Here is a 22,975-nt window from a genome sequence, read left to right on the forward strand (position 1 = left end):
CTATGTCCTTGCCCATATGCTGAGAGACAAATATTGTTCTGTTTTTTCTGTTTTGGGGTCTGTACCTGGCACCCGTGTTACTTAGCATATCACTAAATGGTCTGGAGAAAGGAACAGTGAGAGAGGTGACCATCTTCTTAGATGACACAAAATTGTTTCAAGTTTTTAAAACAGCAGTGGATTGTGAGCAATTGCAAAAGGACTTGTGAAACTAGGAGTCTGAGCATCTAAATGGCAGATGCAATTTAATAAGGACAAGTGCAAAGTAATGCCCCTAAAGAAAAATAATCCCAACTACAAATACACAATGCTGGGTTCTATATTAGAAGTTACCACTCAGAAAAAAAAGCTCAGAATCCTTGTGGACAATATATTGAAATATTCAGCTCTGTATGTGTCAGTGGTCAAAAAAATCAAATAGAATGTTAGGAATTATTTGGAAAGAAATAGAAAACAAAACGTAGAATATCATAATGCCTTTGTATAAATTCATGGAGAAACTGCACGTTAAAGTATTGTATGCAGTTCTGGTCACCCCCATCTCAAAAAAGACAGAGCGGAGATAGAAAAAGTACAGTGAAGGGTGACAGAAATGATAAAGCAGAGGGAAATGCTCCCTTATGAAGAAAGTCTAATCAGATTAGGGCTCTTTAGCTTGGAGAAGAGACAACTGAGAAGGGGATATGATTGAGATTTATAAAATCATGAAACGGGTAATAAGGATTGGTTATTTACTCTTTCAAACAGCACTAGGACTAGGGGACACCCTATGAAACCAACAACTGTCAGATGTAAAACCATTTGTAGGAAGTATTATTTTTCATTCAGTGCACTATTAAACTATGGATTCTGTTTCCAGAGGTCATTCTCAAGGCAGCTAGCATAATGGGGTTCAAAAGAGGGTTGGACAGGTTGCTTAAGGAAACATCCATAAACAGTTATTAGCCAGATAAACTTGGGAAAGCCTTCAATTATTCCTAAGAGTGAAATAGATCAACTATTTAGGATGTACTGGGTACTTGTGATTTGGACTGTTCACTGTCATAGTCAGGATACTGGGCTCTGCTAGACCTTGATTTGACCCAGCATGGCACTTCTTATTTTAAACAGTTTTGGAACTGTGAACTCGTAGATGTCTGATCAACTGATAATTTGTTTTAAGGAATTCCATTCTGAAGTATAGTGGATGCTCTTTCTACTAAACCATGATTAATATATCTTAATTAAGGCAAACAGAAATCTTCCAAATCCTTGTACAATATTTGTTATTGCAAACTCAACAATAACACATTTTCTTCTGGCAAATTAATTGGTTCTAGACTCATTTAATATTATTTATTAAGTGAGACCAGCATATCAAACTTCTTTGCATGCTCTAACTTTTGTTTCTTGTATATGTTTCTTTGTAAAATATAGTTAGAAAACCTTATGTTGGATAAAGATGGCCACATAAAAATTACAGATTTTGGACTGTGCAAAGAAGGAATCACAGATGCAGCTACAATGAAGACATTTTGTGGTACTCCAGAGTACTTGGCTCCAGAGGTAGGAACTAGTATTTTCTCTACAAGGTGTTGCAACTTTTCTGTTCTAAAGTGGAAGTTGCTAAAATGTTGCAGATTTCTGTAGAAATCTATGGATGACCTCATGTAAAGGAATGAAGTTACTTTTGGCACCCAACAATTCCTAACAGAAGTATGCAGTTTTTTTAGTGGTCTGTTTAGTTTACACACAAAATGAAATACATGTTAATGAGTTTTATCTATAGAATTGCTATGCGAAGTAGTTGTGGATTTTCTTTCATTTTAATACATTTTTCCTGTGAATTTAGTGCTCATGAAAAGTGCCAGATTGACAACTGTGGAAACTGAAGTTTTCTATTTATCCACAGAACTATTTCAGCACAGACTGATGCTGCAAGATTTCCCATATTGTCCTGCCAGCTCTAGAGAAACTATGTCTAAGGGGAGAAAGGGTGATTCAATTTCCATGCCATGCATTTTCTTTCAGCATGTGCTGGATAGAGAAAAGGCCAAATCCCTGATCTTGCCCTACATTTTGTCTCACACACTGTCATCATGTAAAAGGCACATTTTCTAGTGTGTAGCCAGATGGACTCGGGACCAGTGGGTTATGTGCTCCTCTGCTATCAGATGGGAGACGGAGTCAGATTTCAAAGCTGACGTCACCCTAGATATACCTCTGCAGTGACCTCAGCTCCTCAGCATCTCTCCTTCTCCTAGCAGATGCAGACACAATTCCACACACTAGCTCAGTGTTAGGAAAATTACAGCAAGAAGACAAAATTACCTTAAGATCGAGCCCCGCTCTCCTGCAGTGATACCTAAGGGTCCCTCCCCCAGTTGAGAATTCCTGAGGTGATTCCCAATATCCCTCAGAGGTGTGCCTTGGTCTGGTAGCCGGTTCCCGGTATGGTCTTAGCCCCCAAAGTTGCTGAAAGGCAGCAGGTGCATAACCGAGCACGGCGGTGAAGGTAAAATCCTCTGCCCCCGCAGCTGGAGACCGTAAGCACCAAGACTAGGTAAGAAAACTTTAAATTTCAGGTCTCTGGTCTCCAGAGCTTGGATTGCCGTACTGATTCCTTTCTTCCGGCAAGGTTTAAATGGGAGCACCGATCAGGTTGAGCAGTGTTGCTCTCGGGGGTGGACCCTTGTCCAGGGGCAGTGGAGGAACACCTCCTGATAGGGATCAGGAGGGAACTGCCCCCAGGGGGCGGAGCACTGGAGGAGACAGAGGCTAGGATGAGCTTCACCACTGGAAGCCCGAGGTACCCCCGGGAGGAGCCCGTAGGGACCCGGGCCGCTTGAACTTAGGTGAGCCTCGCAGGGTCTCCTGGGAGAATAGAAGTCCGGCGTGCCCACAGACAGATGGGGAGCGCGGTCAGGTTCGAGACTGGAGTTCAGATGGAAGAAAGCGAACCACAATAGCGTAGGTAATGACAAGGCTAGGAACAGAGCCAGAATCTAGAGACGAGGTCAGGCGAGCAAAGATTAGAGTCCAGAGATCAGTCCATGGAATGAATCAGTGCACGATGCATTTACGACTACATTCACCCTTCTTTCCTGATGACGTCACCAAAACCACATACATTCTGTCCTTGTTGGAAGGCAAAGCTCTCACCTGGGCCTCTCCATTATGGCAACGATCGGATCCAGTGTTGCAGAACTATTCTCAGTTTATTGAACTATTTCGGACTACCTTCGAGGAACCTGGAAAACAAGCTGCTGCCGCTACAGATTTACTTCATCTCTGTCAAGGAGGACGTTCTCTCACGGATTATAATATCGATTTCCGTACTTTAGCCAACGAACTCCATTGGGAGGAGAGCGTTCTTCGCACCATTTATTTAGAAGGACTTACTGCAAAAATCAAAGACGAGTTGGCCGCTCGAGAACTTCCATCTTCCTTAAATGGCACCATTGAATTGGCCACCAGAATCGACCGTCGGCTACAAGAGAGAGCACGAGAGGGTGGTAACTGGAGGAGACGGTCTACGTTTTCCCAGCTCCCTCCGCCCGCCACTACGACTCCTCGGGAAACTCCTACCGGTGAGGGTCCTAGGGACGAACCTATGCAGTTCGGAAGGGGTCCGTTGACACCGGAAGAACGCTTGAGACGGCACAGATCTGGTCTTTGCTTGTACTGTGGTGGTTCTGGACATCGTTTGGCAAACTGCCCTATTCGTCCAGGAAACTTCAAAGCCTAGGAACGTTGGGGGGCGTTTCCCTGGGCCTTTCTTCTCCAAAACCCCCACTCACTCTACCAGTAACTCTTTGTATGAACGGACAGGAGTTTACCACCCTGGCATTGGTGGATTCAGGAGCCGGAGGAGATTTCATCTTGCAAAAACTTGTGGATAAACTCCACATCCCAGTCCGACTTTGTCAAAAACCTCTAGTCATTTCCTCCATCCACGGGGAACCTTTACCCGGAAGGATTACGCATCAGACGGAACCCCTGGACTGTTACATTGCACCGGACCATTCTGAACAACTTACTTTCTATGTCCTCGAGAGAGCCATTCATCCTGTGGTGTTGGGCATACCTTGGTTGCAACACCATAACCCCCAATTCGATTGGGCTTCCTTACGGCTGACACAATGGGGTCCTGAATGTTTGGGACTTGTTTGAAGGACACAGGTTCCGCTTCCAATTACATCTGTGCCTCGATTCTGGGGGAATTACCCACTCCCTATAAACAATTTGCAGATGTATTCTCTAAGAAAGCGGCCGATGCCTTGCCGCCTCATCGGGCGTTTGACTGCGCAATCAAGTTGGTTCCTGGTTCCACACCCCCGTGTGGGCGAGTTTACCCCTTGTCTGCTGCCGAAACTCGAGCTATGTCTGAATATATTCAGGACAATCTACAAAAAGGATTTATCCGGTGAGCCACCTCGCCTGCGGGGGCTGGATTTTTCTTTGTGGAGAAAAAGGACGGGACTTTACGCCCTTGCATCGACTATCGAGGACTCAATGCTATTACCATCAAGGATCGATATCCCTTGCCTCTCATTGCGGAATTATTTGACCGTCTGCAAGGAGCTCACATTTTTTCCAGGTTGGATCTCCGTGGTGCGTACAATTTGGTACGAATTCAAGAAGGGGATGAATGGAAGACTGCTTTCAACACCAGAGATGGACACTATGAGTACTTGGTAATGCCGTTTGGTTTAACTAATGCTCCTGCGGTTTTTCAAAATTTTATTAATGAAATCTTTAGAGACCTGTTGTATACCTGCTTGTGGTATATCTTGATGACATTTTGATTTTTTCCAAGGACCTACTAACTCATCGCCAACAAGTGCTACAAGTATTACAACGACTCAGGGACCATCGGTTGTATGCTAAATTGGAGAAATGCGTTTTTGAAACAGAGTCTTTGCCGTTTCTGGGTTACATTATTTCTAAACGAGGTTTCCAAATGGACCCAACTAAAATAAAAAGCATACAAGAGTGGTCTCAACCGAAGGGTCTAAAGGCCTTGCAGAGATTTCTTCGTTTTGCCAATTACTACCGACATTTCATCAAGGACTTTTCCAAATTATCTGCACCACTCACCGCACTCACCCGTAAAGGAGCTAATATCACCAATTGGCCCACAGCCGCAGAAGAAGCATTTCAGGCTCTTAAGGACTCCTTTTTACAACAGCCCTGTCTCCGCCATCCTGACCCAAGTCGCTCATTTACTGTTGAAGTCGATGCATCCACCGAGGGAGTAGGAGCAGTATTAAGTCAGAATGATGCTAAAGGTACGTCTCATCCCTATTCATATTTTTCAAGAAAATTTTCTGCTGCTGAGCGCAACTATGCTATTGGCGACAAAGAATTATTGGCCATTAAACTCACATTGGAAGAATAGCGACAATGGCTGGAGGGGGCCCAGCACAGAATCACTATCTTTACAGATCACAAGAATCTGATTTACCTACAACAAGCTCAACGTCTTAACCCGCGGCAAGCTCGCTGGGCATTATTTTTTTCACGTTTTGATTTTGAACTCCGGTATCGAGCAGCAAGCAAGAATATCAAGTTGGATGCACCATCCCATTCCTTTGCCTGCGAGGATGGAGAAGAGGCTTTGCAGAATATCATCGATCCAGCCCGTATCATCCTTGCAGCTACCTTCTCTGTTCCGATGGGGAAAACCGTGGTTCCCAGCAGACTCCGCAGCAGGGTACTGAAATGGGGACATGATTCCCAATTCACTGGACATCCTGGACGTAAGAGAACACAGGACCTCCTTCAACGATTCTACTGGTGGCCGGGGATGTGCAAAGACATTCGTGCGTACGTAGACTCCTGTCCCGTTTGTGCTCAACATAAGAATCCTGTGGGGAGGCCATGGGGACGACTACAACCATTGCCGGCGCCGACCAAACCTTGGACTCATATCTCCACCGACTTTGTGGTTGATTTACCTGCTTCTGAAGGACACACGGTTATCTGGGTGGTGATTGATCGTTTCTCTAAAATGACTCATTTTACACCCCTGCCCGCCCTCTCCTCTGCTCCTCGTTTGGCTCAACTATTTATGTTCAAATAATTTTATTAAGTGCTGCATGAAAGAAAAACCATGAAAACATAGGTATCCACAGTACAGAAAACAGTACCGCATCAATGGTAACTCAAACCACTAGCCAACATGTGGCAAAACTTATTTTCTTTTATAAAACTCAAACCTTCCCCATACCCTAAATCAGCTTCCCCCTTCCCCTCCCTTCCCTAGAACCTATCCCCCCCCCCCCCCTATTACCATGCCATCTCCACAAGTCCATTGTCTTTGCCATATATATATTGGCTCCATTCCCAGACAAATGTCCAAGATCCATACCCTTAAGTGTTGAGTACCAAACTTCGAGCTCTGTGGGGGAGTTACTGTATATAGAGGTCCCAAATCTGAAGAAAGACACGACGTCGTTTAGGTGAAGTGCGGGAATTCAATTGCTCCATATGTATTAATCGATGAAAGTGGCTACGCCAAATCCAAAACGAAGGCTGCTCTTTGTTTTGCCAATATAATAGAATAACCTTTTTCCCTACTAGACCGGCCTTTTTGAGAAGATTTCGCTGGCCCACATCCTTCACCAAGAATCGTTTAACACAATGAAACAGCCATAAATAGGGTGATAATGGCAGGTTAATTCCAATCAGTTTGCCCATATAGCCCACAATTAATCTCCAAAAGGATTGAGTAAATGGGCAGGCCCAAAATACATGTGACATATGTCCCTTAGACATCTGGCAGCGCAAACACTGATCTGTAGTGGTTAAACCAGCATAGAAAGCAATTTGAGGAGTCACATAAGCCCTTCGTAAAAATTTTAACTGCATTTCTCTATAATACATAATCCCAGTTACAGGAAGTACACTTCGTATGCTGGCTGAAAACACCAAAGTAGTCATCAGAAAAACTCCGTCTCTGTTCCAGCGCTCTGCGGACACCTTATACGTCTCCAGAGGGGAACCGCGTGTTATCCTCTTATAATAACCCGAGAGGGTAGGACTCCGTTCATGCTCCAATTGCAATAGCTCATTAATATTATTAAATGTTGCCAAATGCTGCGTGGACAATCCTTTAGACATAACATAGTGTTGAATTTGCAAGTATCCATATATATGTAAGGATGACAGCCCGTACATCTCTTGCATGGATTCAAAGGTGAGAACAGAGCCCGAACGATCCAACACATGTCCCAAATATATAATGCCTTTGTCCCTCCACAATCGAAAACATTGTGAGGTTGATCCCGGAGTAAAATCTGGGTTCCCTTGGATAGAGGAGAGGTAAAGACAGACTCTAGGGGTACCCAGAAACTTAGTGAGAAAACGCCAGGTTTTCCTGAGTGGTAAAAGAAGTGGGTGTTTAGCTAGAGTAGTAGAATATCCGGGCATCGAATTCATGAGAACATAATCCATTGCTAGGGGAGATATCAAAGTGTGTTCCGCTATCATATTAATAGAGGTAGATTCCCCCAACAACCAACCCCGTACAAAATGAAGATTAGCCGCTATACTATAACGGTGAAGGTCGGGTATCCCCATGCCCCCTTTAGCCCAGGGAAATTTCAACCAGCTCAATGGTATTTTAGCTTTCTTATCTTTCCAAATAAATCTCCGTAAAAGACGTTCCAGTCGTATGATATCAATCGGCTTGAGCCATAAAGGAAAATTCTGAAACACATAGATCCATTTCGGCAGTATCACCGTTTTAAATACGTTTACCCTCCCCACAATTGATAAGGGCAAACCCCGCCAAGCCTGCAATTTTTTGTGAGTAATTTGCAATAACGGACATATATTACTCTTATATAGGTCTTGAAGCTCTGTAGTCAAATTAATACCCAAATAACGAAAGGAATCCTGAGCCCATTTTAAGGGAAAGGGTTCTCCCCAGTGGTCCCGAAGGGTCGCCGGATAGGCCAGAGCTTCAGACTTGTCCCAGTTAATTTTCATACCTGAAAACGTTTTATATTCATGAAATAGAGTTAGAAGGGCTGATAATGACCGACGTGGAGTGGTAAGGAATAACAAAATATCATCAGCAAACGCCGCATACTTAAAGATTTCCTTTTGATTCCCCCGTTGAAATTGAATGCCCCTGATAGCCGGATTAGCTTGAATAGCTAACAGAAACGGTTCCAAAGTTAAAAGGAAAAGCATGGGCGATAGCGGGCAGCCCTGTCTGGTTCCCCGTTCGATCAAGAAAGTATCAGTGAGCCCCCCGTTCACCTTTATACGAGCGCTTGGACAACTATATAAAAGTTCTATGGCTCGATAAAAGAAACCCCCGAAACCCATTAATTGCAACACATGAAACATATAGCCCCACTTGACTCGGTCAAATGCCTTCTCTGCATCCAGACTAACCACCAAATAGGGATCCTGGATTCTATTGCACAGAGCCATGGCAATTGTGACTTGGCGAATATTTCTTACCGCATGACGTTGTTTAACAAATCCCACTTGACCAGGCTGAATTAGAGAAGGCAAAATTCACCCCAAGCGATCTGCCAATACTTTAGCAAGGATCTTATGGTCTACATTTAACAGCGATATAGGCGTATACGATGAGGGTAATAACGGGTCCCGTCCAGGCTTAGGCAGTATCGTCACATGGGCTTTATTCTCACCCCTCAAAAATCCACCCCTCTCAATTAACAAGTTGAATACTTTGGGGAGTAGCTTGGTGATGGGAGTTGCCAAACATTTAAAGAATTCAGCACTATACCCATCAGGCCCGGGAGCTTTCAATTTATGTAAATTGTAAATAACTCTGTCCACCTCTTCCACCGTGATTGGTTCATTTAAATAACGACTGAATTCTAATGTTAGTGCAGGAAGCCGAATTCGATCAGCAAAGGCCTCCCATTTATCCGCATCCCAACCTTCTGACTGATACAAAGTGTAATAGTAAGTGTGAAAAGTTTGCTTAATGTCTTCCGTGTCAGTAACTATACGGTTCTGGGGTGATTTAACCGCATGTATATAACGGGACCCTCTAGAGGATTTAATTAAATTGGCCATCATTCTGCCGGATTTCTGTCCGAATTGAAATAATTTATACTGATAATAAAGAAGACTCTTCTTAGTGCGCTGATGTATAAGTGAGTTAATGGCTGTTTGCAAAGACAGGAATTGCTCTCGCTGTGTAGTGGAATTGTTGCGAATTAAGGCTTGTTTAGCCCTCTGAAATTGAGCACTCAGAGTCAATAGCTGTTTATCTAAGGATTTCTTACGAAAAGCCACATAGGAAATTATATCTCCTCTAAGTACTACCTTAGCAGTATTCCAGAATAAAATGGGATCATCTCTGTGTTGGAGATTCAAGGCCTCAAAATCTTCCCATTTATCCTTCAGGTAATTCTGAAAAGCAGTATCCTCAGCTAGATAATAAGGATATCGCCATTGACATTCAGCTGGTCGTACCAGGGGATGAGTTAATTCCAGTCTGATAGGAGCATGGTCAGAAATGATAATGTCCCCTATCTGTGCAGCTACTATCTTAAAGAAACTATTAGAGCTCAGTAAAAAATAATCCAATCTGGAGTGTGTCGCATGGGCCCTAGAGAGATGTGTAAAATCCCGTTCAAGGGGGTGCAATTTGCGCCATACATCCACTAAATGCAATGTTTTCTCTAAAAAAGAAATTCCTTTACTGGGCACCCCCTGTCCCTTAGCCCCGGAAGATCTGTCCCATGTAGGATCTTTCACCATATTAAAATCACCCCCCACCAGTAACATTTTGTCTATATAAGGAAGAAGTAAAGTATGCAGTTCCTGGAAGAATACAGGATTGTATACATTGGGTGCATAAATATTGCATAAAATGAGAGGCGTCCGATAGAGGTCCGCCTCTAGAATCAAAAATCTACCTTTCGGATCTTTTATTTCTTTCAATATTTGAATGGGAACTGACCGTCTGATCAATATGGCTACTCCAGCAGACCTAGTACTTCCCGACGCAAAATGTACAGAGTCCACCCATTTTTGACTCAATTTACCATGTTCAATGTCAGTCAGATGAGTCTCTTGTAGAAATGCGATATCTGCTGACTTTTTGCCCAGAGCCTGCAATATCTTAGATCTCTTAATGGGAGAGTTTATTCCCCCCACATTCCAGGAAAAGATGTTAGTATTGTGATTACTCATACTCAATATCAATTAATGTATAACAAAACAATTTAAACATTCCTATGATGAGGAGTGAGCCTCCCCCCTCCTGTTCCTCATAGGACATCGTTTGTGTAAACCAATCTAGCAATTTACTCGTGGGACTTGTGGAGCCACCCTTTGTTCTTTTCTTTTTTCCATGTTGGCACTCCCTCCCCCCTACCCCCCCCCCCTGTTCTCTCACCCCCCCATGTTTAATCATTGTATCCCTCCCCCCTTCCCTTAAGAACTTTACCTTACCTGCTGTCCTAAGGATAGCAAGCGGGGATCACTTCAATACAGCACCCAGCCCTCGCATCTCCACCCCCCTTAAACAGTTACTTTAGTAGTTTGAACATTATATTGTCAAAACTCCGCTATCTCCTGTGGCCAATTTAACTCCCTAAGCGCCGAACATCTGTAACCCTGCAGTATCCCAAACTACTATACACCTCCCTCATGTGAAATCCAGTAAAGCATCCCCGAACCCATATGTAGCCTTGGTAGTACATGTATTATCCCAGGACAAGCAGGATGCTAGTCCTCACATATGGGTGACATCAGTAATGGAGCCCTATGTACGGAAAACTTCTGTAAAAGTTTCAAGAAACTTTTGACTGGCACCAGAGTGCCTACTGAGCATGCCCAGCATGCCATGATATTCCTCACCACAAGGGTCCCCCTTCAGTCTTCTTTTTTCCGCGAAGCAGTTAGCCTCGCGGTTATTAGGAGCCCGGTGGAATTCTCCACAACTTAACTTTGAAAAAAGTTTTCGAAAACTTCAGCCGCAAGGGTCTCCCCTTAGTTAACACCGATCGCGGTAAGTTTTCCGTTTTTCGCGGTTCCGTTCCGTTTTATGGAAAATATTTTGCCTTAGTCAGTGGCCGTCAACGGCTGTCCGGCCCCAAAATGGCTACAGGTTTTAAAAAATGTCCAAAATGCAACCGGAACATGTCCATTACGGACCCTCACCAGGACTGTGTCCTCTGCCTTGGTGAAGCCCATGATGTAAAATCATGTCCCTTATGTGCCACGATGACATCAAAAGGCCGTCGACTTCGACAAGAAAAAATGGAGCAGTTGTTTAAAATACAACTGGTATCAGCTCCATCTACCTCAACTCAATCGTCTCCAGCTGGGTCGATTCGAAAAGTCGTCTTTAAAAAGCGTCATTCAGGTGAGTCGGGAGATGCTCCCTTTTCCTCTCCCTCACCATCGTCCAGGGCATCGACATCGGGCAGTGAAAAAGCCCGCGAAAAAGAAAAGCATCGCCATCGGCACCGTAGGCCGCATACGGCGTCTGCGACCTCGATACCCGGCGAACCATCGAAGGAGGGCGGTACGCCTTCTAAGAAACCTCGGCTCCAGGATCAGGCTTCGGAGCCATCGACAGGGCGATCCCCGCCGATTCCGGCGCAGGGAACCGTGCCTCCTCAGGGCTCTGAGGAGGTACCGGCATCGCCGCCACCGCCTCCCCCCATGGGTGCTCTGTTCTCACCATCCATGCGGGCGGAACTTGATGTATATATACGTCAAGCGGTCAGAGACGCTTTCATCGAGGCGATGCCACGACCTCAACCATCTACGCCAGCGATGCCCTCGTCACCGGTCCCAAGAACATCACCGGTTCCAATATCGATACCCTCAATGCTGATTCCAGCAATCTCACCGCAACCATCGAGGCCGTCGATGCCGATGCCGCAAATTCCGGCACATATTCCGCCGATGCCATCGATTCCAATTCGGCCACCGGCACCGATGCCACCATTGATGCCACATCAAGAATCCTCCATTTTCCAACCTTTAATGGATAAATTGGATTCATTAATTAAAGTTTTTTCAACTTCACCTCAGGATTTCGATTCTGACCCACAGCAGGAGCCACAGCCTGGTCCATCAGGTGTTATTCCACCTATCAGGCCTCATACACCAATCTCTGAAGTTCCCTTCAAACCATCAGGGCATCCTCTAGATACTGGTACGGACTCAGACAATGATCTATCATCTGAAGAAGATATCCTGTCTGAACCTTCACCACCAGAGGACAGAAGGAAATCACCGCCAGAAGATCTTTCCTTCTCTAATTTTATAAAGGAGATGTCGGACACTATCCCATTCTCTCTCCTCTCAGAGATAGACACCAGACAAAAGACCTTGGAGGTCCTTCAATTCGTGGATCCTCCTAAGGAAATACTAGCTATTCCAGTACACGAAGTCCTGCAAGAGCTAATGTACCGGATGTGGGAGCACCCTGGTTCTGTGGCAGCAGTCAATAAACGTGCTGATGCCACATATCTTGTTCAACCCATTCCAGGGTTTCAAAAAGCTCAATTACCACATCAATCTGTAGTGGTCGAATCAGCCCAAAAAAAGGCTAAGAGGCTAAAACAGCATGTGTCCACACCTCCCGGTAAAGATAGTCGGTGCCTGGACAATTTAGGAAGGAAAATCTTCCAAGGAGCAATGCTGGTTTCACGAATAAATTCTTACCAACTATTCATGAACCAGTATCAGCGTGACCTGTGGAAACAGGTTGAAACACTTTCACAACAGTTACCTGACCAGTTTCAGGACGGTTTCCTTCGCCTCGTGCATAAAGGCCTAGAAGCAGGCAAGCACGAGGTGAGGGCCACTTACGATTCCTTTGAAACAGCCTCCCGGTTATCGGCATCAGGAATCACAGCTAGAAGATGGGCCTGGTTAAAATCATCTGAATTTAGACCAGAGGTACAAGAAAGGTTGGCAGACCTACCTTGTCTAGGGGAAAACCTTTTTGGTGACAAAGTCAAAGAGGCGGTGGCAACCATAAAGGACCACAGGGAAACCCTGAAACAGTTGTCTCAGCTTCCTCAAGAGACACACCAACCTTCTAGGAGGCCTCCTAGAAGAGAAGCCAGGAAACCATACTATCGCCCTCGACGATACTATCCTCCTGCTACCAGGGCCAGACAGCAACGGCCTACACAGCGGTCCCAACCTCGACAGAGGTCTGCTAGGCCCCAGCAGCCTGCGCCTACTGCATCCACATCAGGCTTTTGAAAACCAGCCAGAGAGCAGAAGCCCCTCTCAAAATCCTCTTCAACACTTACCAGTCGGAGGTCGAATATCTTATTACCATCAAACTTGGACCTCCATCACAACAGACCAATGGGTACTCTCAATTACAGCTCAAGGGTACCGCTTGGATTTCCTCACTGTACCAAACGAAAATCCTCCCCTTTCATCTTGGACAGTGTCTCATCACTCCACAATTCTGCAAGCAGAATTATCCACCCTTCTGAATGCCAGGGCCATAGAAAAAGTTCCCAGGCCTCAGTGGGGCAGAGGATTCTACTCCCGATATTTCCTCATTCCAAAGAAAACCGGGGAGAGGGAGGAAGCCGATACCTGAATCCAGGGAGGAGGAGGAGGATCCCCGAGGTGAGAGACAGCTTGCCACACCGACAACAGGAGAAAGCGAGGAAGAGGAACGCCCCCCTCGTGAGCCCTGACGTCGCTGGGAGGACCCCGGAAGAACTATAAAAGCAGGGGCACAGCGGCGTGGAAACCAGGGAGGAAGCCGATACCTGAATCCAGGGAGGAGGAGGAGGATCCCCGAGGTGAGAGACAGCTTGCCGCACCGACGACAGGAGAAAGCGAGGAAGAAGAATGCCCCCCTCGTGAGCCCTGACGTCGCTGGGAGGACCCCGGAAGAACTATAAAAGCAGGGGCACAGCGGTGCACAGCCGCAGGCGCGCAGCCAAAGCCGCGCGCCAAAGGGGCGCGCCCCTGGGAGGAAAAATGGGGAAGAAAAGAAAATCGAAGACCTGGACCTCCTCGCCCATACCCTCCGTATCGACAAAATTTGGGCCGATGGACAACCACGTGATACATCTGGGTGAGTTGCCTACGAAGGACTCGTTGGGGGATGGGTCACCCTCGGGGATATCTTTGAGTCCCGGCCCTCTGCAGCCACCCCTACAACCAGCAGCTCTGCAATTGGACAGTGGGACATTTTAAGGGGAAATTGCTACCACCTCCCAAAGTAACAAACACCCATTATCAGGGGTGGAAGGTCTTGGGGGAAGGGGTGGCAGAAGTACTGCCCGTATTGTATCAGCTATTACTGATTTATCCCTTTTGCCTTTGCCTGCTGTAATTCCTTCTATAGCTGAGCCAGTTGGGGGTAGTGCAGAACCTGAAAATGTCTCACTGTTGGATCTGTGGAGACTTATATCTCAGGTAGATAAGAAAATGACTAGCACTATTTCTCAAATTCATGACTTTTCATCTCAAACGAGAGATAAATTATTGGAACATGATAATAGGTTAAATAATTTTGCTACTTCTATTTCTACATTTAGCGCTCAGTCTGGTTCTTTGCAAAATATATGTACGTCCTTCATTAAGGACAATTTATTTCTTCATAACCAGATTGAGCAGCTGGAGAATGAAATAAGAATTAATAATTTACGTTTTCTTAATTTTCCGATTACCCGCCTGCTTTCTCCTATGGAATTATTTAAGAAATATATGAGAGATATTTTATCCTTTGATGAGGATAGAATACCTATTCTATCAAAAATTTATTATATTCCAATTAGGAGAAAGATAACAGCACAGGAAGGGGGAATGGATGTCCTGGAAAGTCCAGGCATCACTACATTCCTGGAAGATTCAGCTGACAATATAGCATCCAGAGCTACGTTGGTGGCTTCATTTTCTTTAAAATCAGAGAGAGATATGGTTTTTCAAAAATATTTTCAGAATAAACATGTAGTTTTTTGTGGACAGAAAGTCCAAATTTTTCCGGATGTTTCCAAAGCCACCCAGGCTCGTCGGAAGCTATTTTTATCTTATAAACAGAAGGTTTTGGATATAGGAGCTAGTTATTTCTTAAAATACCCATGTAAGTGTTTAGTAACTTACCAGAACAAAAAATTTGTGTTTGTGGATCCTATGCATTTGGATCAATTTCTTAGAGATAAAATCGCACTTCAGGTAATTGCAGATAGAGGGGCGGAAGGGGAAAGTAGGTTGCAATAAAGGAATAGATACTGCTTTCAGGTTATTGTTTAGCTTCCAACCTCTAGAAGTGGACTATATAATTGTATTATTGCTTGATTTGATGTATTAATATATGACTATTATTTTATTTTCTTGAATTATGTCATTGTTAAATGTTATAATTTCAATAAAGAGTAAATAAAAAAAAAAAAAAAGAAAACCGGGGGCCTACGTTCTATCCTGGACCTCAGAAATCTCAACAAATTTCTAAAGAAAGAGAAATTCAGGATGGTTTCGTTGGGCACCATGCTACCTCTTCTTCAAAAAGGGGATTGGCTCTGCTCTCTGGATCTTCAAGACGCTTACGCTCACATTCCCATTTTCCTCCTCATCGACAGTACCTGCGATTTCTGGTGGAAGGACAACACTTCCAATATCGAGTGCTACCATTCGGCCTAGCGTCAGCACCTCAAGTATTCACAAAGTGTCTTGCAGTAGCGGTGGCACATCTTCACAAACAAAGAGTGCATGTGTTTCCTTACTTGGACGACTGGCTCATCAGGAGTCAAACACAAAGCAGAGCTCTCACTTCTCTCCAGCTCACAATAAAGTTGCTCCACTCCTTGGGTTTTCTCATCAACTACGAGAAATCCCATCTCACACCATCTCACCAGTTGCAGTTCATAGGTGCAGATCTCAACACCATCACAGCAAAAGCTTTTCTTCCAAGAGACCGTGCTCAAGCGCTCGTTCTCCTAGCACACTCTACTCGCAATCAGTCTCGAGTTACAGCTCATCAGTGCCTCACCCTACTCGGACACATGGCCTCAACAGTTCATGTCACACCCATGGCCAGACTGACCATGCGACTACTGCAATGGACACTCAAATCTCAATGGATTCAAGCCATTCAACCATTGTCCACTCCCATTCAGATAACACAAGATCTGAGATCTTCCCTTCTCTGGTGGACATCAACGATCAACTTGCTCAAAGGCCTACCTTTCCAGCAACCAGTTCCACAAGTGACTTTAACTACAGATGCGTCCACCTTGGGGTGGGGAGCGCACATTGCTCATCTAAAGACGCAAGGCACGTGGACAAAGCAAGAAGCCTCCTTTCAAATAAACTTCCTGGAGCTTCGAGCTATACGCTATGCTCTACATGCGTTCAAGGACTGCCTTTCACACAAGACTGTTCTGATCCAAACGGACAACACAGTAGCCATGTGGTACATCAACAAACAGGGAGGTACAGGCTCGTACCTCCTTTGTCAGGAAGCAGCTCAAATATGGGACTGGGCCCTAGCACACTCAATTCTACTACGGGCCACCTACCTAGCAGGCATCCACAACACAGTAGCGGATCGCCTCAGCCGTCACTTCCAACCACACGAGTGGTCTCTAGACCCAACGCTAGCAACCAAGATATTTCAACACTGGGGTCAACCAACAATAGATCTCTTTGCATCCCATCTGAACTACAAAGTGAACAATTACTGCTCTCTCCTCTGGCAGCAGAACAGCCTACCAAGGGACGCCTTTGCTCGCCATTGGAACTCAGGCCTGTTATATGTGTATCCACCGATACCGCTCATAACCAAAACTCTAGTGAAACTTCAACAGGACAAGGGGACCATGATACTCATAGCCCCATATTGGCCTCGACAAGTATGGTTCCCCACACTGCTAGATCTCTCAGTCAGGGATCCAATTCGCCTGGGAGTAGCTCCCAATCTCATAACTCAGGAACAGGGTCAGCTGCGCCATCCCAACCTTCAATCCCTATCCCTGACAGCATGGATGTTGAAAGCTTGATCTTACAACCACTCAACCTTCCAACCACTATATCTCAAGTGCTGATAGCTGCATGTAAACCTTCCACTAGAAAGAATTATTCCTACAAATGGAAACGGTTTACATTGTGGTGCACTCAGAAAGATTTAGATCCTTTCAGTTGCCCCACTACCTCACTACTAGATTACCTTTACCATCTCTCAGACTCTGGTCTTAAGACGTCATCTGTAAGGGTACACTTGAGTGCAATCTCAGCTTACCATAACAAGCTGGGAGATGCATCTATCTCCACACAGCCTCTCGTCAGTAAATTCATGAGAGGTCTAACTCACATTAAACCTCCAGTTCATTCCCCAAGCATACAGTGGGACCTGAACGTAGTATTAACTAGGCTTATGCGTTCTCCATTTGAACCCATAAATACCTGTGACCTTAAATACCTCACTTGGAAAACGGTATTTCTCATAGCCATTACATCAGCTAGGAGGGTCAGCGAATTACAAGCACTAGTTACATACGAACCTTTTACAAAGTTCCTATATGACAGAGTAGTACTCCGTACACATCCAAAATTCCTTCCTAAGGTTGTCACGGAATTTCACTTGAACCAATCCATAGTTTTACCAACATTCTTTCCTAGGCCTCATTCCTATCAGGGTGAAAGAGCCTTACACACTTTGGACTGTAAGCGTGCGTTATCCTTCTATTTAAACCGCACAACAGCCCAAAGGAAATCAAGTCAGCTGTTTGTATCCTATGATCCAAACAAACCAGGTAAAGCAGTGGGTAAGCATACTCTGTCAAACTGGCTAGCAGATTGCATACAATTTTGTTATGAAAAAGCAGGCCTTACTCTTCAAGGGCGAGTAAAAGCACACTCAGTCAGAGCAATGTCAACTTCAGTAGCGCACCTTCGCTCTGTACCTATTCTGGACATTTGTAAAGCAGCAACATGGAGTTCTCTTCACACTTTTACAGCTCACTACTGTTTAGATAAAGAAGGAAGACAAGATTCAGCATATGGACAATCCGTCTTAAAGAACTTGTTTCCAGTTTAATCCCAACTCCTTCTACATCCAACCTGCTGTGATCTTCGGCTGACTCATTTCATCAACAATACTTCACTGTTGCTTCACTGCAAAATGACTCAGCCTCTAGCTTGCTAATCACCCATATGTGAGGACTAGCATCCTGCTTGTACTGGGATAAAGCAAAATTGCTTACCTTGTAATAGGTGTTATCCCAGGACAGCAGGATGTAGTCCTCACGAAACCCACCCGCCACCCCGCGGAGTTGGGTCCGATACGTTTTATTATTTTATATTTGGCTAACGCTAATTGCTACAAAACCAGACTGAAGGGGGACCCTTGTGGTGAGGAATATCATGGCATACTGGGCATGCTCAGTAGGCACTCTGGTGCCAGTCAAAAGTTTCTTGAAACTTTTACAGAAGTTACTGATGTCACCCATATGTGAGGACTACATCCTGCTGTCCTGGGATAACACCTATTACAAGGTAAGCAATTTTGCTTTACAGAAACCCCGAACCATCATCAATAGATAAACCTTCCCAACGAGAAATACACATATAGCTCCACCAAATATGTAGACAGTGGGAACAGAGAAACTAATAAAGATGAAAAGAATTGATTAACTCCAGTTCTATATTCCATGTCTGCTGCCTAGATCCCAGAAAGAGCTGTCTGTTCCCATCAAAGCTGCAGTTATTAAAACAATAAAACTTGTAGAACTGTGGCTTATAAGACAGTAACCTCCCATTTCGTCAATTGTCATATAGTGTAAAATACCAGATGACAAGTCCCCAAGTAATCAGATGTTTGCTGATCCTGTGGCAGAAAGAGTTGAAATGAAATGTTGAACAGCCATCGCTTCGGTGAACCATTTAACCCCGGCTGCTGTCTGAACCCTCATTTTGGCAGGATAAATCAGAGCTGCTCGTATGCCTTTCTCATATAATTGGGAGCAATATGGAGCCAGAGCACACCGTTGCGCAGAAACCACTGCTGAGAAATCTTGAAAAATTAACACATGCTGATTATCATATTTCAACTTAGCCCCTTGCCTGATGGCCTGCAGAATTGCAGCTTTGTGAGCATAGTTCATGATTTTTATGATCACCACCCGTGGCTTCTCATGTTCAGCCCGCTTTGGGCCCAAACGATGTGCTCTTTCAACTATGAAAGACCCTTTTAGCTCTGTGAGGTTCAATGCCGTTGGGAGCCACTCCTCGACAACGCGGGGTAGGGTGTATTCTGCTATGTGTTCCAGGAGCCCCACCAACCTTAGATTCGATCTCCGGGAACGATTCTCCAAATCTTCTAGTTTGGTTGCTTGCTTATCCAGTGCCGCCTTCAACTCCACAATGTCATTCTGCGCTTTATGTAGCCCATCTTGATTATCTGAGACACGAGTTTCGAGTTCCGAAAAGCGTCGCTCAAATATTGCCATACCAGAATTTATCTCCTATAGCTGTGTTGAAATTTTTTGGAGTTCTGGTGATATTGCAGCTAATACTGCTGCAGTCAGATCCGTCAGAGAATTTGATGCAGCGGCAATTGGCTCCGCCATGCCACCCGCCTCTTCTGACGCAACTTCGGCCGTTTTAGCCTTATCACGCTCCCGGTCCTTATCTTTATCTTTCTTCCCTGTCCTGGCTGCCATCAGGCAAGCGGGCACCGTCTAGAGAGTAGAAATTTCTTAAGCAGCCCCACTGATAGAAGAGGGCCCCTGTGATCAGATGGGGGAAGTAGCAAGGGCGTAGGCTTCTCGACAGGTAGATCACATCTTCTCCCGTCAATGCATTACATGATCCCCTCCTAAGTAACTATCTATTTATTGAAAAATTTCCCATTGGAATTCTGTTATATAGAGAGATGATAACATTCGGGGGGTCGCTGAGAAGATCTTACAGCTGCAGCCGTGCTCTTGGATCGATGAGGGTCTCTCCCCAAGCTTTCACTGGTTATTATTGTTCTCTATATTACCTTTTAAAGGGATTCTGAGTTTAGATAATTTGTTAAGCTGTTTGCCGGGTAGAGACTTTTCAGTGCCTGTTAACTCAACCAATTGGTATTGGAAGGCTAGGCAGTTAGAATTCTTCCTAGTTTCCCAGCAACTTCACCACCAAAATGGCAGCCGGGAGAATAGAGAAGCCCGAACTGTTCTTGTCCCTAAGCTCCTGTCCCTGGCCTAAAGACCTCTGAAAAGTAGGTGGTATTACCCGTAATTTTGTCCAGGCTGATAATACGCTCAAAGTCCAGGTTCCTTGATTTCACTGTTGATTGATTATTTTAGCAAACACAGGGCGGGAGCCCCAGACTTCAACAGCCTTCCCTGATCGCGGCAAACAGCACCCCCCAAGTTAGTTCTGTTAAACGTTTTGTCCTTGTATTGTGACTGCCACTGAATTAAAAGCAGGAAAACTATTGGTTGTCACAGATAGATAAACAGCCGCCAATTTGATTATCACTCGTAGCTCCTTGGCTCTTTCTACCGGTCCACGTGGCTTCAGCATTCAATCGGCGGTATCCCTCCTCCGACTCTGTTCAAACCTGCCACCCATACAACGTTTCCCGGGGGGCAGGGAGTCTCCCCAAGATCTTTAATTAAAGTGTGACTATCCGCTTTAAATACCTATCTCCTGCTTCTCTGCTTGCTGGGTCCGCTGTAATTCCGGAGAGGGGGGGAGGGGCAAGACACGTTTTCCTAGCACCAGGTCCCCTTCTCTCCCCGCAGCACTCTCCCCTGCGCTGGTAAGTGCTAGGAATTCCTTTTAAATTAAAGTTGTCAGCAATGCTATTAGGATTGCATTTAATTACGCTGAGATTCGCTCACTCAAACCGTCTCCCTCTGAACTCACGCTGTGCTGAAGCTGTTGTATTTCACCGAAGTATATGTTAATTTCGGGTGGGGGAATTAAGTATGTAGTGGCTCTATCAGCGTGGAGCCTCAGGCATCTGCTATTTATTTATTCTCCTCGCAGTTAGGTTTGCCCAGCAGCTGAGGTAATCGCTCTCAGTGCTGACCGCCGTTTTTGCCTAGCCCCGGGGGTTCGGCGCCGTCCCTCGCGACAAGATGGTGGGCGCAAGCGCCGCTAATTTAGTTATTTATTTATTTACTTATTTATTTATTTTAGTTTGATTTGATTGTATATAACTAAAGGCTGGTTACTGCTGCTCAAAACCTGCTGCCCAGGTTGACCTGCATCGGGAGGCAACACTTTAGTTGACTGGGACTGTTAGGTATTTCACCGGGCATAGATGACCACCTGTATATAGAAACGAAAGCAGGATTGACTGACTCTGATGTCTCCCCTGCTCTGACCGTTGGCTCCCGCAGCAACAGCACCCGATAGTCCGCTCTCCCTCTCACTCCTGTCCAGCCCCGCTGCCCACTCAGCTCTCCCAAGAGCTTTGTCACCTCTCCAAACTTTTGCAGCTAAAGTCCACTGTAATTTAAGTAGGCTGTATGTTTTTGTAAACAGTCACGTTGCAGCACATCGAAGGAGGAGGGGAGCAGCGACCCAGCACTAAATCACCAGAGCTTCCCACGAAGTATGTCTCTGCAGGAATAAGTACAGGACAGGGTTTCTTACTCTTGACTGCTTTGACACTTATTTCACTCTGTTATTTACCTCGGGGCTCGTCCGCTCCGGGCTACTGTTGATTTTTCCCGCGCTGCAAGATGGCGGACAGGGAAGCAGGTATCCGAGTTCGTCTCTGCCGCTCAGCAAGTTCAGATCACCGCCGACCGTCCGCCGCTGTTAGCGATTTTAAACTACTTAAGAAGCAGAAGCTACTGCCTTGGTAACTTGCCCAAATAATGTGGAATTTCTGGTGGAAATTAAGGGTGCTGATCGATCGTTTTGTGGAGCCTCAGGTTCTGGCGGCCATTCTCGAGCGCGGCAAACAGCGCCCCCTCCCCTGGCTCAACTATTTATGTCACATATATTCCGGCTTCATGGCCTACCTCTGCACATTACTTCCGATCGAGGTTCACAATTCACTGCCCGATACTGGCAGAATCTTTGTGCCAAATTTCACATTGCATTAGATTTCACTACCGCCTTCCATCCGCAAGCCAATGGACAAGTAGAACGAACCAATCATACTCTCAAACACTTCCTACGGTCTTATGTCAATGCACGACAGGATGACTGGGCGGCGTTGTTGCTGTGGGTGGAGTTTTCACATAACTACCACACATGTACATCGACTGGATCCTCCCCTTTTCAAGTTGTTTTTGGCTATCAACCTACACCACTGGTGCCTCTACCCCTGGCGGTGCCCTCTCCGGCGGCTCAGCTCACTGCCACACAATTCAAGCAATTATGGGTGCACACTCGACACATGCTCTGTAAAGCAGCACAAATGGCTAAGAAGTTTGCGGATAGACATCGGAGACCGGCACCTCAATTTCAGCCTGGTGATAAGGTGTGGCTTAGCACCAGAAACATTCATTTGAGGGTTCCCTCTATGAGATTGGCTCCTCGGTATATTGGTCCTTTTCCTGTGACTAAACAAATAGGTCCTGTAACTTACCAACTACGCTTACCTACCTCCCTTCGCATCCACAAGGTTTTTCATGTATCCCTGTTGAAACTGTTGCTCCTCAAATGGCCATCTCGGAAGGTTCCTGTGTCACCACACGTTCAGCTGGAGGAAGACACGACGAATCAAGTTCAAGAGGTCCTCGACGTTCGGAGACGAGGCCGTAGATGGGAGTATCTCCTGGCGTGGGAAGGATTTGGCCAGAGGAGAACTCCTGGGAACCTGCTACTAATATCCTGGACTTGGATCTTCTCAAGAATTTTCATAACAACCACCCGGAAAAACCCAAGCCTTCTAGGGGGAGGCCTAAAGGAGGGGGAACTGTTATGACTACTGGCCGCGGCAAGCCGCGACCGGGACTTACCACTGTCCCCAGGGGCTGGACGGACCGTCTGCACTGAGTCGGACTTCTTGTGTTCCTTCAGCGGCAGCAGCCACTGCTGCCCCAAGATG

The 22,975-nt window shown here is 45.5% G+C and overlaps 1 protein-coding gene across 4 annotated transcripts in view; it reads left to right on the forward strand.

Annotated features, from left to right (window-relative positions):
- AKT3 (AKT serine/threonine kinase 3) overlaps positions 1–22,975 on the forward strand; it is a 1,010,799-nt gene that overhangs the window by 799,319 nt on the left and 188,505 nt on the right. For 3 of the 4 annotated variants that reach the window (XM_029593963.1, XM_029593964.1, XM_029593968.1), the window contains one exon: positions 1,417–1,545. The exons of the other annotated variant lie outside the window; for it this stretch is intronic. In XM_029593963.1, coding sequence (XP_029449823.1) covers positions 1,417–1,545 — 129 coding nt within the window. The remainder of the gene's footprint in view (positions 1–1,416; positions 1,546–22,975) is intronic. 4 annotated transcript variants of the gene reach the window in all.

Source organism: Rhinatrema bivittatum, chromosome 3 (assembly GCF_901001135.1).
Source record: "Rhinatrema bivittatum chromosome 3, aRhiBiv1.1, whole genome shotgun sequence".
NCBI lineage: Eukaryota > Metazoa > Chordata > Amphibia > Gymnophiona > Rhinatrematidae > Rhinatrema > Rhinatrema bivittatum.